This window comes from Bombyx mori, chromosome 3, assembly GCF_030269925.1.
Source record: "Bombyx mori chromosome 3, ASM3026992v2".
In the NCBI taxonomy this organism is placed as follows: domain Eukaryota; kingdom Metazoa; phylum Arthropoda; class Insecta; order Lepidoptera; family Bombycidae; genus Bombyx; species Bombyx mori.
The window spans coordinates 3238049-3251575 of record NC_085109.1 but is presented as its reverse complement, the minus strand read 5'-3'; the positions used below and the strand labels follow the sequence as shown (position 1 = coordinate 3251575).

General features: G+C 38.3%; 1 protein-coding gene across 2 annotated transcripts; it reads left to right on the top strand.

Annotated features, from left to right (window-relative positions):
• The first annotated feature begins 201 nt into the window (after nt 1–201).
• Nucleotides 202–13412, top strand: LOC101741433 (uncharacterized). Of its 2 annotated transcripts, none has more exons than XM_004926267.5 (12): nt 202–592; nt 867–1951; nt 2266–2446; nt 2976–3598; nt 4476–4638; nt 5481–5625; nt 6011–6116; nt 6607–6698; nt 7634–7756; nt 8391–8520; nt 9201–9375; nt 10018–13412. In XM_004926267.5, exons 2-11 carry the CDS (start codon nt 963–965, stop codon nt 9373–9375), a joined length of 2727 nt encoding a protein of 908 aa, XP_004926324.2. In that variant the 5' UTR covers nt 202–592; nt 867–962; the 3' UTR covers nt 10018–13412. The 2 variants fall into 2 exon arrangements, with proteins under 2 accessions (XP_004926324.2, XP_012545928.1); XM_012690474.4 differs by having other exon boundaries at nt 208–789.
• Nucleotides 13413–13527: the final 115 nt, after the last annotated feature.

The window sequence follows — 13527 nt, the reverse complement described above, 5'->3', positions numbered from 1 at the left end:
GTTAATTATTATTAACTATGAATTCTCATCCTATGAGTTATAGGCTTTGAGACCATAAAGTATATTCAATAAAGAAAAGGAATATTGGAATAATTAAGACATTGTTGAAGAGAAGATTAGTTTTTTAAATTTTGCACTATGATAGTATACACTACCCTTCTTTTGCTTGTTCATTTGTAAAACAAAAAACTCAAATTTGTCTATGGATGTGGGAGGGAAACCCAAAAAGAAAATCCAAATATTGATTTGTTTACAAGAACTTGTGAAACGTACCTACTTAGTATAGATTCATTGAATATTTCACGCTATAGCTACATTCAACAGCCTTGATCAACTTGATTGAGAGATAAAATTTAGTTAATTTTCGTATTTCGTGTCTACTGATAAGACTCACAGGAGTGAAAGAGCGCAAGCAGTTTCGATAGCTCTAAGGCGTTTTAAAGCTTAATTGGCACAGCTCACGGCGAGTTGTATTATCGATTGCAAGCCCCTTCGTGCTGTGATAGTTGGCGAGGTGTACTAAAGATTGATAAGAATCTGAGAAGAGCGGGTGAAATATGTGTGTCACTGGTTTTAAGGAATTGGGTCACAGGTGAATTTCCTTTCATTTGCTTGTCGAGCACCGGGTATGGCGCCAATTCAAGCTTATTAAAACGAGACTTGTATAACGAATTATTTGGAGACTTATAATTTATAATGGATCATTTTAAAATCAAAATGATTTCCTATAAAAAAGTTTCAGTCAAAACGAAGTATATTTTAAACTGTTTGTTCAATTCCATTAAAAATGTAAGCCTTAAACGAATTGTATAACATCTAATTCATGTATATTACAATTGTAAGTAAAAAAATTACTTTATCTGCAGGTTCATTTTCAACATGACAAATACAGTGATTGTGTTTTAAAGTGCTACTGAAAGTGCAATCATGTATGAGATATATATTGGGAAAGATAAATTGGAATGGATAGCACTAGACTGGAGACAGTCCCACCCGGGCCTGTTAATTTGGACACAGTAAGGGCACTTCATCAAACAGTTGTTTCTCTCAGGACAGCGTTAGAAGTTTCCAAGAACGAACTGAAGGATTTGAAACAAAAATATGAACTGCACTCTCAGTGCTTAGAGTATGCTGATGTCATTGAAAAATTGACTTTAGAAAATCATATATTGAGACGAAAAATTATTGATACTGGTGATGAAAAAGATTTTAATCCAAATATAAATTTCCAAGTGACATACAGTCCCAGAACAGATACTGTTGATAGGGATAGTGAAATACTGATCCAAACAACTACAGAAAACTTAGATACTAAAACAAGGATTGAATCTGATATTTGTTGTTCAGAAATTCCAAATACAAAGCTGAGTGAAAATTCTAAGAGAGTAAGTTATTGTTCTATAGAAAGTTCAGATGAGACCCCATTGGAGGTAAAATCTCAAGATCCATCTGAAGCAGATGGTCAAAACACTGATGTAGACATAAGTCGGTCATCAAGTTGTCTTAATCAAGAGAATGAGAAGATCCATCAGCCAAGCTTCAAGACAAAATTAGAATTGCTTTCAAAGTTTGATGTAAGAATAAAAGTTAAAACTGTGAAAGACGGAGAATCATCCAGTACTACTTCAGACACTGATTCAACCTTTACAGACGATAAAAAAAACAAAGATAAGAATAGCAAAGGAAAATTTGAGTTTCAAGAGAAAAAAGAAGACTTTGAAAGAGCAGCTGATCCCAAAAAAAATACCATAAATATTAAATCGGTATCTTCCGATAACATAACAATGGCAGTCCCCAATCCTGAAGGTGATGTGAAGTCCAAGAAAGATAAGTTAGTCCAAGTCAGAATTACTTCAGAAGAGAACCTTATCATTCAGAATATGAAAGATAAAATAGAGCAGGCAAGGAGAAAAGACACACTGAATTTAGATGTGGATGATTTAAGTGTTAGGTAAATCACAAAATTACAATTTAGTTTTTATTTTCAATAAAGTCATTTAAGTAATTTATTTAGTAAATTCTCATCATGATTTATAAGTATAACATATCAATCTTATTTTCTATCACAGAAATGTTTACTAATGTGCCATCTGAAGAAACACCCTTACAAGTTTTTATTTTCTTTATCTATTGGGTTTTGATTCACTGGGATTCATAAATTTGACGATATTATATTAGATTTCTGCTCTGAGGAGACATAAGAGAATGTCAACAGGCTGGGAAATGAATAGTGAAGCAAAAGTATAAATTTGTCCTGCGTTTCAGGTCCCTATCAGAGGGAGACAACTCTGTATTCTCAGAAGGGGCAACCACACCAATGGATCCACAAATTAGTAAAGAAGACTATAAACAGGAACATGATGCAAGTGGAAATGAGTCTGAAGAGGTAGATGATATAGAACTCATATTTACAACAGACGAATCTAAGGATATGAGTAATTTGCAGGTAATGTTTGCTTTTTCTTTTTTTTATCAAATCATGCCACATGCTGCAATAATGGTTGTCTTCCAATGCACAGAAAAGTGAAATGTCACCACTAAGAATAAGTTGAGTGCGGGTCACATTCACCGAATGACTAATGTTCAATACAAAAGGGAAGTATGGTTACAAAACAGGAACAGTGAAAAAAAATTTATTTTGTACTAGCTGACCCGGCAGACTTCGTAGAGCCCCAATCGATAATGTATAAAATACACTTAAAATAAACAAAAGGAATCCGTCCGAAGGAAAAACAACATTGTTATTTTTATTTAATTCCGCACATTTTCATATTTATCTAACCTTTTAAACCTTCTCTGGACCTCCACAAATAATTCAAGACCAAAATTAGCCAAATCGGTCCAGCCGTTCTCGAGTTTTAGCGAGCCTAACGAACAGCAATTCATTTTTATATATATAGATTGTGAATTTAAAAGCAAATATGTGAAATTATCTAAAACGTAATGTGATGTTGTATAATCATTTTGGGTTTCAGGAGGACCTGGTACCGATACGTGAGACCGATCATTGGACTCCACATTCCAATTCCACGACGCACTCAACACCAGTCCTCATCAAGTTCCACACACTGGATCCTGACTTTCAACCTGGAACTGAAACTACGGACAACAACGATAACGAAAACCAAGAAAACTGTAGCTTACAAAGTGAAATATCAATGTCGAGCTTAAAAATGAAAAGAGTTTCTCTTCCCAGTGACAAGGAAATCAGACATGTCGCCTTTAACAGCAAAGGCAGTCTTGACATACCTGGCCGGAGTATTTTGAAGAGTTGTGACAATAAATCTGATAATACCCTGTACAAGAAAAGCCCGAATACAAGTTCTAAAAAACTGGACAGTATAGACAGTCTCACTTGTGAATACAATAGAGGCCTGAGCTTTGACAACACAAAGAGTTCCAGTTTCGAGCTTGGCTCTAGTATGGATATCCTCCACCGAGATGAGAGTGTGGACAGTTTCTACAAGACCGCTCACCTAGGACATAGGTTTTCGGTGTTTGCCGAAACCGATATATCGAAATGCGGTATTTCAGAAGACGATTTGGCCGTTAATTTGAATGCTAGAAGGAACACATGTCCCAACCCATTTCAATACAGGTAAGTAACAGTATAAGCCGCGCCAATAAAGAAACGAATCGAAAATGGCGTCTATGTACCTGCACTGACAGATGGTAGGGTCAACAAATAAAAAGAAAGATAGAAAGAAAAAGTTGTTTATTGTAAAAAAATATAAAAAAAACAAATGAAAATGTACTATACTTTACTTTATGCCCTGGCAGAGGGGGGCGGGGGGGGGGGGTTCTCATCTGGGATGCAACTTGTGTAGACACTTTTACTGCCAGTCATCTAAGTCGCACAACTCGAAAGTGAAAAAACTCGAACTCAACAACAAAGTCAGTACTGATATTTTTTGCATGCAGTACGCGCCGTGTGCGACTAAAGACAGCAATAGTTTAGAGTGAGAGAGCATGATAGCCGCCACCCTTTTAGATTCGTTTCTTTATTGGCGCGTCTTATACAGGAAATATCACATGAACATTGACGATATGGTTTATATTTTATTTCTTAAATTATCTTAAACGATTGAAACTGCAATAAGTAGTAAATATTATCATCTTTTTTTTTTTATTGGTTAGAAGGGTGGACGATCTCACAGGCCACCTGATATTAAGTGGTTACTGGAGCCCATAGACATCTACAATCTAAACACCATCACCCATCTTGAGATATAAGTTCTAAGGTCTCAGTATAGTTACAACGGCTGCCCCACCCTTCAAGCCGAAACGCATTACTGCTTCACGGCAGAAATAGGCGAGGCGGTGGTACCTACCCGTGCGGTCTCACAAGAGGTCCAACCACCAGTACAAGAGGTCCTACCGCCAGAAGTGACAGAGCTATTTATATTTTCAGTTTGAGGACAACATTTCGCATTAGTTAAAGAATGTCATTAGCACAATGTGTTGTTTGAGTCCAGGGTGCCGACACACCGCGGATACAGTCGAGGCGTGACGTCAGGTCCGGTGCGCGCGCGGCCCGTACTGCGTGACGTCACGGCGCCGCGTCGCGATTCCGCCGCGCAGACCGACGTGTCCGCCCTGCCGCCGCGCTGGAGCTCGGACGGATACCTCGCTCATAAGGTTACCGAACAAACAAACACAAATTAAGCTATGTGATTCAATATGCTTAGTGCGAGTTTTTTAACGTTCTCGATAGCGTACGAGTTAGCCCAATTTTCAACTACGTCATCAGGTTTGAGCCCCGTGAGCTCACCTACTAGTTAAGGCGACGCTGATATAGCCTCTCAAGGCTATCAGTTTAAGTAGGAAAAAAAAACAATTTTGTTTGTAGTTGGAACAGCGCCCCTAGCGGCAAACGTAGGGAAACGATCCCATTCCATACAAATATGAGCTAACTTTTACGCTATCGAGAACGTTAAAAAACTCGCAATAAGCACACAGAACGTCGATTCACGGCGATCGCCTTTGAATAACGCCTTTAATCGTTACTAAATCACGCTCTGTAGTCGAAATTCGACCATAATCACTGTTGTTTCAAGATTTAGATTCATTTAATGTATTACATTTCTTTTTCTATTGTATTTTATAGCTTAGATGGGTGGATGAGCTCACGACCCGGTGAAGTGGTTATTAGAGCCCATAGACATTAACAAAATAAATGCTGGCGGCCCACCTTGATACATGAATTCTAAAGTCTCCGTCTTTACAGTGAACCTGAAAACAAAATACTATTTTTAATTTTTTAATTAATAACATAAATAAACAAACAACTAAAAAAGAAAATCGTTTGACTAACTGAAAAGAAAAAAAATTGTGTTTTATCATTTAAAAAAGAACTGTCTATTAATTACTACCACACCGTCATCACCCATGACCGGGAGAATATTATCTACGTTAAAGAAATATAATTTAAATGTTCATCAGTATGCCAATAACATATTTACACTGTATCATATTGACAGATGTACACGACTTCCGCGGCGGCAGCACCTACACTGCCTCAACGCGGCCTCACGCCGACCTCACGCCGTGGGGCTGCGGAGTCTCGTGTCCCGGCAGTATCGCGACGGTGCTCCGAGGCCAGACGCGTGCTGCTCAGTGACATCGGTACGTTATTGCTGTAACCAATAGCGGGGTTGCAAACTTATAAATGCTCCCCTTGAATAGTAACTGTGGAATATCAGGGTGGTGAGCCTTTAAAGAGGGTGCCTGGTCTCGCTTCACAACCTGGGCCTCTTGTGGATGTGGGATTGTCATGGGAGTGAAGGGCGGGCCAGCTGTAGTTAAAAGTGAGACCTTTGAACTTATGTCTCAAGGTGGGTGGCGACATTTACGTTGTAGATGTCTATGGGCTCCGGTAACTACTTATGTGGGCCATGAGCTCGTCCACCCATCTAAGCAATAAAAAAAACAGTAGGGCTCACGTAAGGTCAGCTTAAAGTAAAAAATAAATAATGGAATACTTATCTGATTACACGAATTTTATATTCAGGTTTTACATCGATGGTCCCCGAGTTGTCGCGGTCCGCGGACCCGGTGTGGGCTCTTACGAAGAAGATGTCTAGTATTGAAGAGACTGTAACCAATTCCACGTCTAAGTAAGTTCTTTTTAACAATCTTTTTATTAATTTGAAGACAATTAATTATATATGTAATTTGTCACCAAATTAAAGACATATGTTTGACTTGAAAATTTCACGTGTTGCTGTCTATGAGTCCACCATGGTCCAGTGTACTCCAAACACTTCGAACTTTTATTTTTATTTATGCATAAAAATACATTAAATCAATAAAAAAACATTACACACACTACCACGTATTTGACACAACACATACATATCTAAATATACCTACTTTTTGTTTGTTGTCAATTGTCAAGCTTTTATTATTGTTTAAAGTCTGTTGGTCAAATTGAGAACAGATTAACATTATTTGTCTATAGTGTAGCATTGGCGAAATCTGTGATTATAGCAGTATATGTTTGACAAATAGAACCATAATAATGTTGAAACTTATAATTTCAATTAATTATAGTCGAGTTACGACTACTGCGGGGCCACTAGTACGAATAAAAGCGTATGTTTCCAGATTCCTGTCGCGCGGCTCATCGTACAGGTCGCCGGCTCCCAGCCTGGACCGGAGCCGCGACTGGACGCCGCCGCGGGCCCCGTCCTCTGCGGGTATGTTTACCTATGCTGATAGCCTTGAGAAGCTATTTCAGCTTCGCCTTGACGTGTAGGTGAGCTCACGGGGCTCAAACCGGGAGTGTTGCTAACACTGGCCCTAGCAAGAGCAGTGCTTCTATCTACCACCGGATCGGAAAAGCGACCCACTGAGAAGATCCAGCGAGAAACTCAGTCGGCTGTCTATGGGTTAATTTACTCGCCAAGCCCTTCGTCGCAAGCGACGGGTTCGGCGAGGACGGTGACTGGATTTGTGTGCAAAGTCGAGTCTCAGTGACTATTGTTTGTAAACCAAAGGACTGAAGTGTTCGTGGTCTGGAGGTGGCGGTAGTGAAAAAATAGCGTTGACTTGCTTTCTATTTGTATAAATAAATAAATATAATTTTTCGTTTTCCTTGAGGCTGTTGTCACCGTATGTCACGGACGTCCGCTAGGTGTCGCTAGGTATTTTTTTCACAATTCGGCACAGCTCCTAGGGAATGTGACCGGCTTTGACCTTTTGACAATCGTGCAAATGCATGTTAATTTTTAGAAAACTCCGCAGCTGCGGGCTCTGAGAATGCAATGTGAATATCATATCGTCGCTGTCAAACCAAAATCTGCTTTGTGCAAAAACTCTGTTTTGAATTAACGAGTAAAAACATTTTCGTATAAAATTTTATATGTAGGTGAATTTTTAAGAACTATATCAAATGAAACCTATGGATAAATATTAAAGCTATGGATGCATAACAGTTTTTTTTTAAACATTTAAACAGTCAAAAAGTAAAAATTGCAAAAAGTGCATGTATAGCAGATTTTGATTTGACAACAACGATATTCAAACTATGAACGCTAGTGGTGCCATCTCCCAACCGGGAGATGTAAACGCTCCGGCTCCGAGGGAATTCACATTTGACACTAAGATTTTTAAAAATGAAATGTTTTTTTAGGGTATCGTCCGTGGCGCAGTTCGTTGCCGGACGTCCGCCGCGACGACACCGAGGAGCTGCTGGAGGAGGCGGAGATATTTTTGAGACGATCCATCGACAACCTCAGACCTTCTTCGCCTGATGGTGAGCTCCGAAATTCTCAATTATATTTTTATTGTATTTAAAAACATATTGGATTTCTTTTGGCAAATTATTACACAAAAGTACGGGCACCATTTTATTACCAGAGCGGAAGTGAAGTGAAGTGACATAGATACATTAGTAATAACACATTATAGACTAACATATATAACCACAGAGTAGGGCGCAGGTCCTAAAATATACTCAACAAAACCCACTGGCTGAAATCAGAATAGAATGCACCGTTATGATTTGAATCTTTTTATGTATTTATTGTTTAGGTTGGTGGACGAGCTTACGGCTCACCGGGTGTTAAGTAGTTATAGGAGCCCATAGACATCTACAACGTAAATGCCGCCACCTACCTTGAGATATGAGTTCTAAGGTCTCAGTATAGTTACAACGGCTGCCCCGGCCTTCAAACCGAAACGCATTTCTGATTCACGGCAGAAATAGACAGGGTGGTGGTACCTACCCGTGGGGACTCACAAGAGGTCATACCACCAGTAATTACGCAAATTATAATTTTGCGGGTTCATTTTTATTACATTTTTGAGATGAGCCTAGGAAGCTTAGTCATCTGTAATTCTGTCCCAGGGCGGATGTCGAGAACACGTGTAAACTCGTTGCGTTTCAGTGTCGCGAGCGAGCGAGCCGCGCCCCCCGAGCGGCCGCCCCTACATCCCCGCCGAGCCGCGCGAGCTGCGTCTGGGGCACGCCGTCAAGTTCATCACCCCGCAGGGACGGGTCGCCGTCGGACGCGTCCGGTGAGTACCTCCCCTCGCACCTCCCCCTCCCATCTCCCCCAGGCAACACACGAAGGAATAGTATTGTGCAATAAAACGTGGAGTAAAGGCGGACAACAACAGGTCGAGGTCACGCACGCACGAACCTTCTCAGCAGTACAAACAAACAAACGGCTTATAACCCTAATAGACCGTAGAAACGATAAATTATAATACTGTTATGCCGGTAAGAGTAACTCCATCTATCGCCGAATAGTCAAACGAGCACCAGCACCTAGAACGCTCGAGAGGTACAACGCCATCTATTTTCAGATATCGGAAACAAGACTAGAGATGTGTGGAATATTGTCGATAATTCTAGGGATGAGGTATCGACTATAAAAGCGTTGCAGGGATGGTACGCAGTCAGTAAGTAATCGGAACTACTCGAAGCGAAACAGCGAACGGATCACCTCAAGCGAATTGAGAGTTTTAAAGTGTTTGTGAAGTGTTTAAGTGTTCTAAGTGTTGAATACAGTTTTAAGTTGTACTTTAGTGACATTTTATTTATCCCGAACCCCAGCGCGTAACAGTATAAATAAGGACAAGAGGATGATGATGAGCACATATTATTTGCGGGTAGACTGGAGCTGAGTGACCATAGTCACGTTATGATCGACTGTTGGGAACGGATTTTTGTTATATTCAGTGTTCGTGTACAGGTACGTGGGTATAGCGGGCGGCGCGTCCTCCGTGACGGTGGGGGCGGAGCTCCAGTGCGCGGGGCCTCCGCACAACGACGGCACGGTGCGGGACCGCCGCTACTTCCTGGCGGCGCCGCGACACACCGCCGTCTTCGTGCCCTTCTCGAAGGTCGTCATGGCCTGGGCCAACTAGGTAACGCGCACCGGCCCAGTGCTGGGATACGATATGAACGTTTGCCCAATCGCGCTATTCGCTTTCTAGTTAACATTTTAGTGCAATGGTAGGCAGCGGCTTGGCTCTGCCCCTGGCATTGCTGACGTCCATGAGCGACGGTGACCACTTACCATCAGGTGGGCCGTATGCTCGTCTGCGTACAAAGGCAATAAAAAAAAATCCGATTAGTTTATAGAATTCTATAATGGCAACACCAGCGTGGGAGAGTATTATGTACAGCCTCCAAAGCGTCAGCACCATATTTGAGGTCGTCAGCGCATAAGTGGCCTAGACCGCAATTTTCATATTCATGCTTATACTATACTGCAATTTATTTAAAACATAAATAAATTTTGATGCAAAACCGGCATACGCATAGTTTCACACATAAATAACAGATGGATTTGTAAATATTGTTTTTGCCTACAAAGTAGTGTAAAAGTAAATTTAAACCTCATTATCTCCATGCGAACTTCTGCGCTAACGGCCTCGTTTTTTATATCCCATTTAAGCACACGACATAAACTTCCTTTTTCGCTTCTAAAAATGAGGCTTGTATAGTCCAGCGTCGCCGTAGATATGTGGTGCTCAAAGATTAAGTCCTCTTCTTATTATTTTCAGAACTACTCGAGGCATCATCACAAGTTATACAAAAACATTCATGGTTTGATTAATGCATCTCTACGAAGCTTGAACTATGATGTTAAATTCAACTAGACGTCGCAGTGAATGAGGTACTCACTTTTGATAAACTTGGATCTAAAGGAGGAGAAACGTTTACGAATGTTAATATGTGTTCTTTTTTGTTTTAACGAAAATGCAGTATTACTGGTAGTGACTAATATATTTTAAAGAAAAACGATCAGATTGTCAGTTTTTGTTGTCAAGGAATAAATCAGCGCCGAATTGCCTTTGCCAGACAAAAAACCACAATTATCTTATAGAGCATCTTCTTTTTTTAGTCTAACACTTTTCTCATTGATTGTACTCGGCTTGTGATATTTTGAGACGCTTAGCTGTAGTACGCGAAGGTACCTAAGTGGATATAAGTCAGGGGTTCCCAAACTTATTTTGTCTTCTGCCCACTTTGTACACAAAAAATATTTTTTAGCGCCCCCTTTTTTTAATCTACTTAAAAACTACTATAGCTCATTCGGTGTGTAAGAGTCCTCCTAGATGAAGTCACAAATCACCTCCAAAGCCTCTACACAACGCCCCTTTTTTTTTCTGGGTGTCTTACCGCCCTCCTTTACGCCTGCAGCGTCCACAAAGGGGCGTTATCGCCCACTTTGGGAAAGGCTGAGGCTGATATAAATGAAAATGTTCGTAAACATTGCTTTCTGTTGTTTATGAATCGTTGTTACTCTATATTGAGAAAATTAGAGGTTAGCTATTTGTAATTCGTAATCCATTTGGTCTTGTCGAGAGAAGTTGTTCGTTTCTGAATCTAAACAGGCTAATTATATGCGTAGCTTAGTGTGTATAAACGTATGCCTAAAACGTGTATGCTGTAGTTGTCTCTTTCCTTCATATTTAAACTAGAATATAAAGGTAACAGGGATGGAGAAAGATGGATATATATTTCAAAGGAACGTTCAGGTTATTAGAGTTGGTAATGTTCGATTTCTAATTTTCATGTTATTGTAATCAGTCAATATGTAGTGTAACTTGTAGAAATATGGTAAAGAAATGTAGATAGAATTAATTAGAAAACATAATTATAATATTTTTCGTTCGATGAATTGTTGAAAAAAAATGGACGTTCTAACAAAAGTACGGAACAAAATGAGTCAAATTATATTATTTATAAAAAAAAAAACTCTAAAATAGTGCTCGAATATTTAACGTTTTTTTTTCAATATATATACAAAAATGTAAAGAAACACAAATTGAACCATTGCAAATATTTTTGCTTTTGAATTCAATATCGGACAATGCATGTCAACTTTTACTGAAGGTATGTGTACACAATATTTTTTATGCTTTTAACACGGTGCTCTCGTAATATATCTTAATATTTGCTATTAAACATACAAGATTGTGATTTATTTATATTACCATTCTGGTTATTTTCGTTTGTTAATTAATTTTATCATGTTAATATACAAGCTTACTGTAAGTAAATTAATCTTATTTTTATACACTTCGCTTTTTGATTAACTCGTTTATAAATTTAAGCTTTTGATAATATTTAGAGTTGCTTAAGAAATAAATGTATAGTCGATTAGAAATGTGTGTGAGTTAAAAATAGTCTAAAATCTTGAATAAACTATACAATAAGCGCAATATAACATATTATAGTATGATGCAGCCTTGTCGGAATACTAACAGAGCGATGTAAATCAAACTATAAAAATCCATCTAAGGAATTTTCAGCCTAACATTTTTCTCCTTGACGGTACTCGGCTAGTGATGTTTCGAAACGCTAGTGCATATAAATTTACTAAACCGAAGTCCATAGACATCATAACGTAAATTACAACGTAAATTACAGTGATCTTGTTCTGGCATGCAATAAAAGCATTGTTGTCGTGTCTATGGTATTCGATAATCATATTATAAAAATCATCACGTCGTAAAGAACTTCGATGTTGCTATCACAAAAAATGTACACGTCTGTGTTGGCCTAAGTTCGCCATCTTATTTTCGTTAAAACTAAGTACATAACAGGTCTGATAAACCCCTTATTCTCTAATACCTTTCACATTCTAATTTTATTACATGATCTCATTGAAATACTCTTAATATTCATATTTAATTAAGCGAAAAAGGAAACTAGTGGACTATTCATTGGCATATTTTTTACTCAGAAGCATAATGTGTGTTTCGCCTAAATCAGTTTCAGTAATATCGTTTAAAAGAACGGCATTGTCATGTCAGTAGTAATGTTATTCTTGGCATCTTTGTGCCAAATATTCGGGGTATTGAATTAGTAAAACCAATTTTCTAAATTGAACTAGTACACTCCAGTTTCCGTCGGGTTGTACGGTAACATTCGTTTTTAGCAGTGTTGCTATGATTACAAGATCTATATAACAGCTTACTCTTTCCTGCTTGCACTATGCTCTTTTCCTCTGTGTTTGAGCGGGACGTTTCAATTACTTACAATTACTTATTCTTAATGAAAGCGTATGTAAGATATTATATTAAGCGATTTGTAAACAGTACATATAGAATTATGTATTTACTCGTAGAAGCTTATATAATAACCATTATCTGTTCTTTTTTCGTCGATGTATGAATAGGTGTGAAGACCTAGTGATTATTAGTGATTGGAAAAACTAATTGTATTAAAAAAAAAATCGATGTATTTCTAAATTTGACGTTGTACGAACTTTCAGTATTAATGTCTCAAAGAATAATTATCTAACAAAAATATATAGTGAAAACATTTTTCGATTACAATTTTTTTCCTTAAATTTGTATTGATAACCCTTCAAATATATTGTTGTTAAATGTACGTTTGTAATAAAAGTCAATGATGGTATTTTAAGCAAGCAAAAGCGTCGTCGGCCTAATGGGTAAGGCGCTGTACTTGTATTGAGTAATGCGATTATGACGTGTTTTGATTGATCCAACGGCTGGCGTTAATTTTGCCAAATAAACAAGGACTTAACATGACGTTTTGATGAACGACTGTCAGGATGTAGAAGGAATGGTCGGTCGGTCAAAAACAGGCAAATTTATTTTTGCAAATGTTCTGGTGGGGCGTATGATGAGCCCGCACGGGAGGTACCGCCATTCCGCCACGTTATTTTCTATGTCGAATAACGATAATCGATATGAAATTCTAAAACTACTTACGGAAATATATGTAATTTTAAATCATTGTAACTCCAGTATTATAAATGTATAGATGTGTAAGATTTCTTGAATCGTGTAAGTTGTATAAGTGGTGTCTTCTAGTCGAAATAAAACTGTACTCTATGCTGTTATATGAGAAAGATATCTATTTTAATTATCAATGTATGAGATTACATGTTACATGTAATTGAATAAAAACTGAAAAAAAAATACCAATGCTTTTTATTAATAAACTTTTCTCATTTTCAAAACAGGAAATTTATTGACTACTCTGCATTTATTAAAGAACGGTGTCATAGATTGGCTGTTTTAATGTCTATCAGTTGA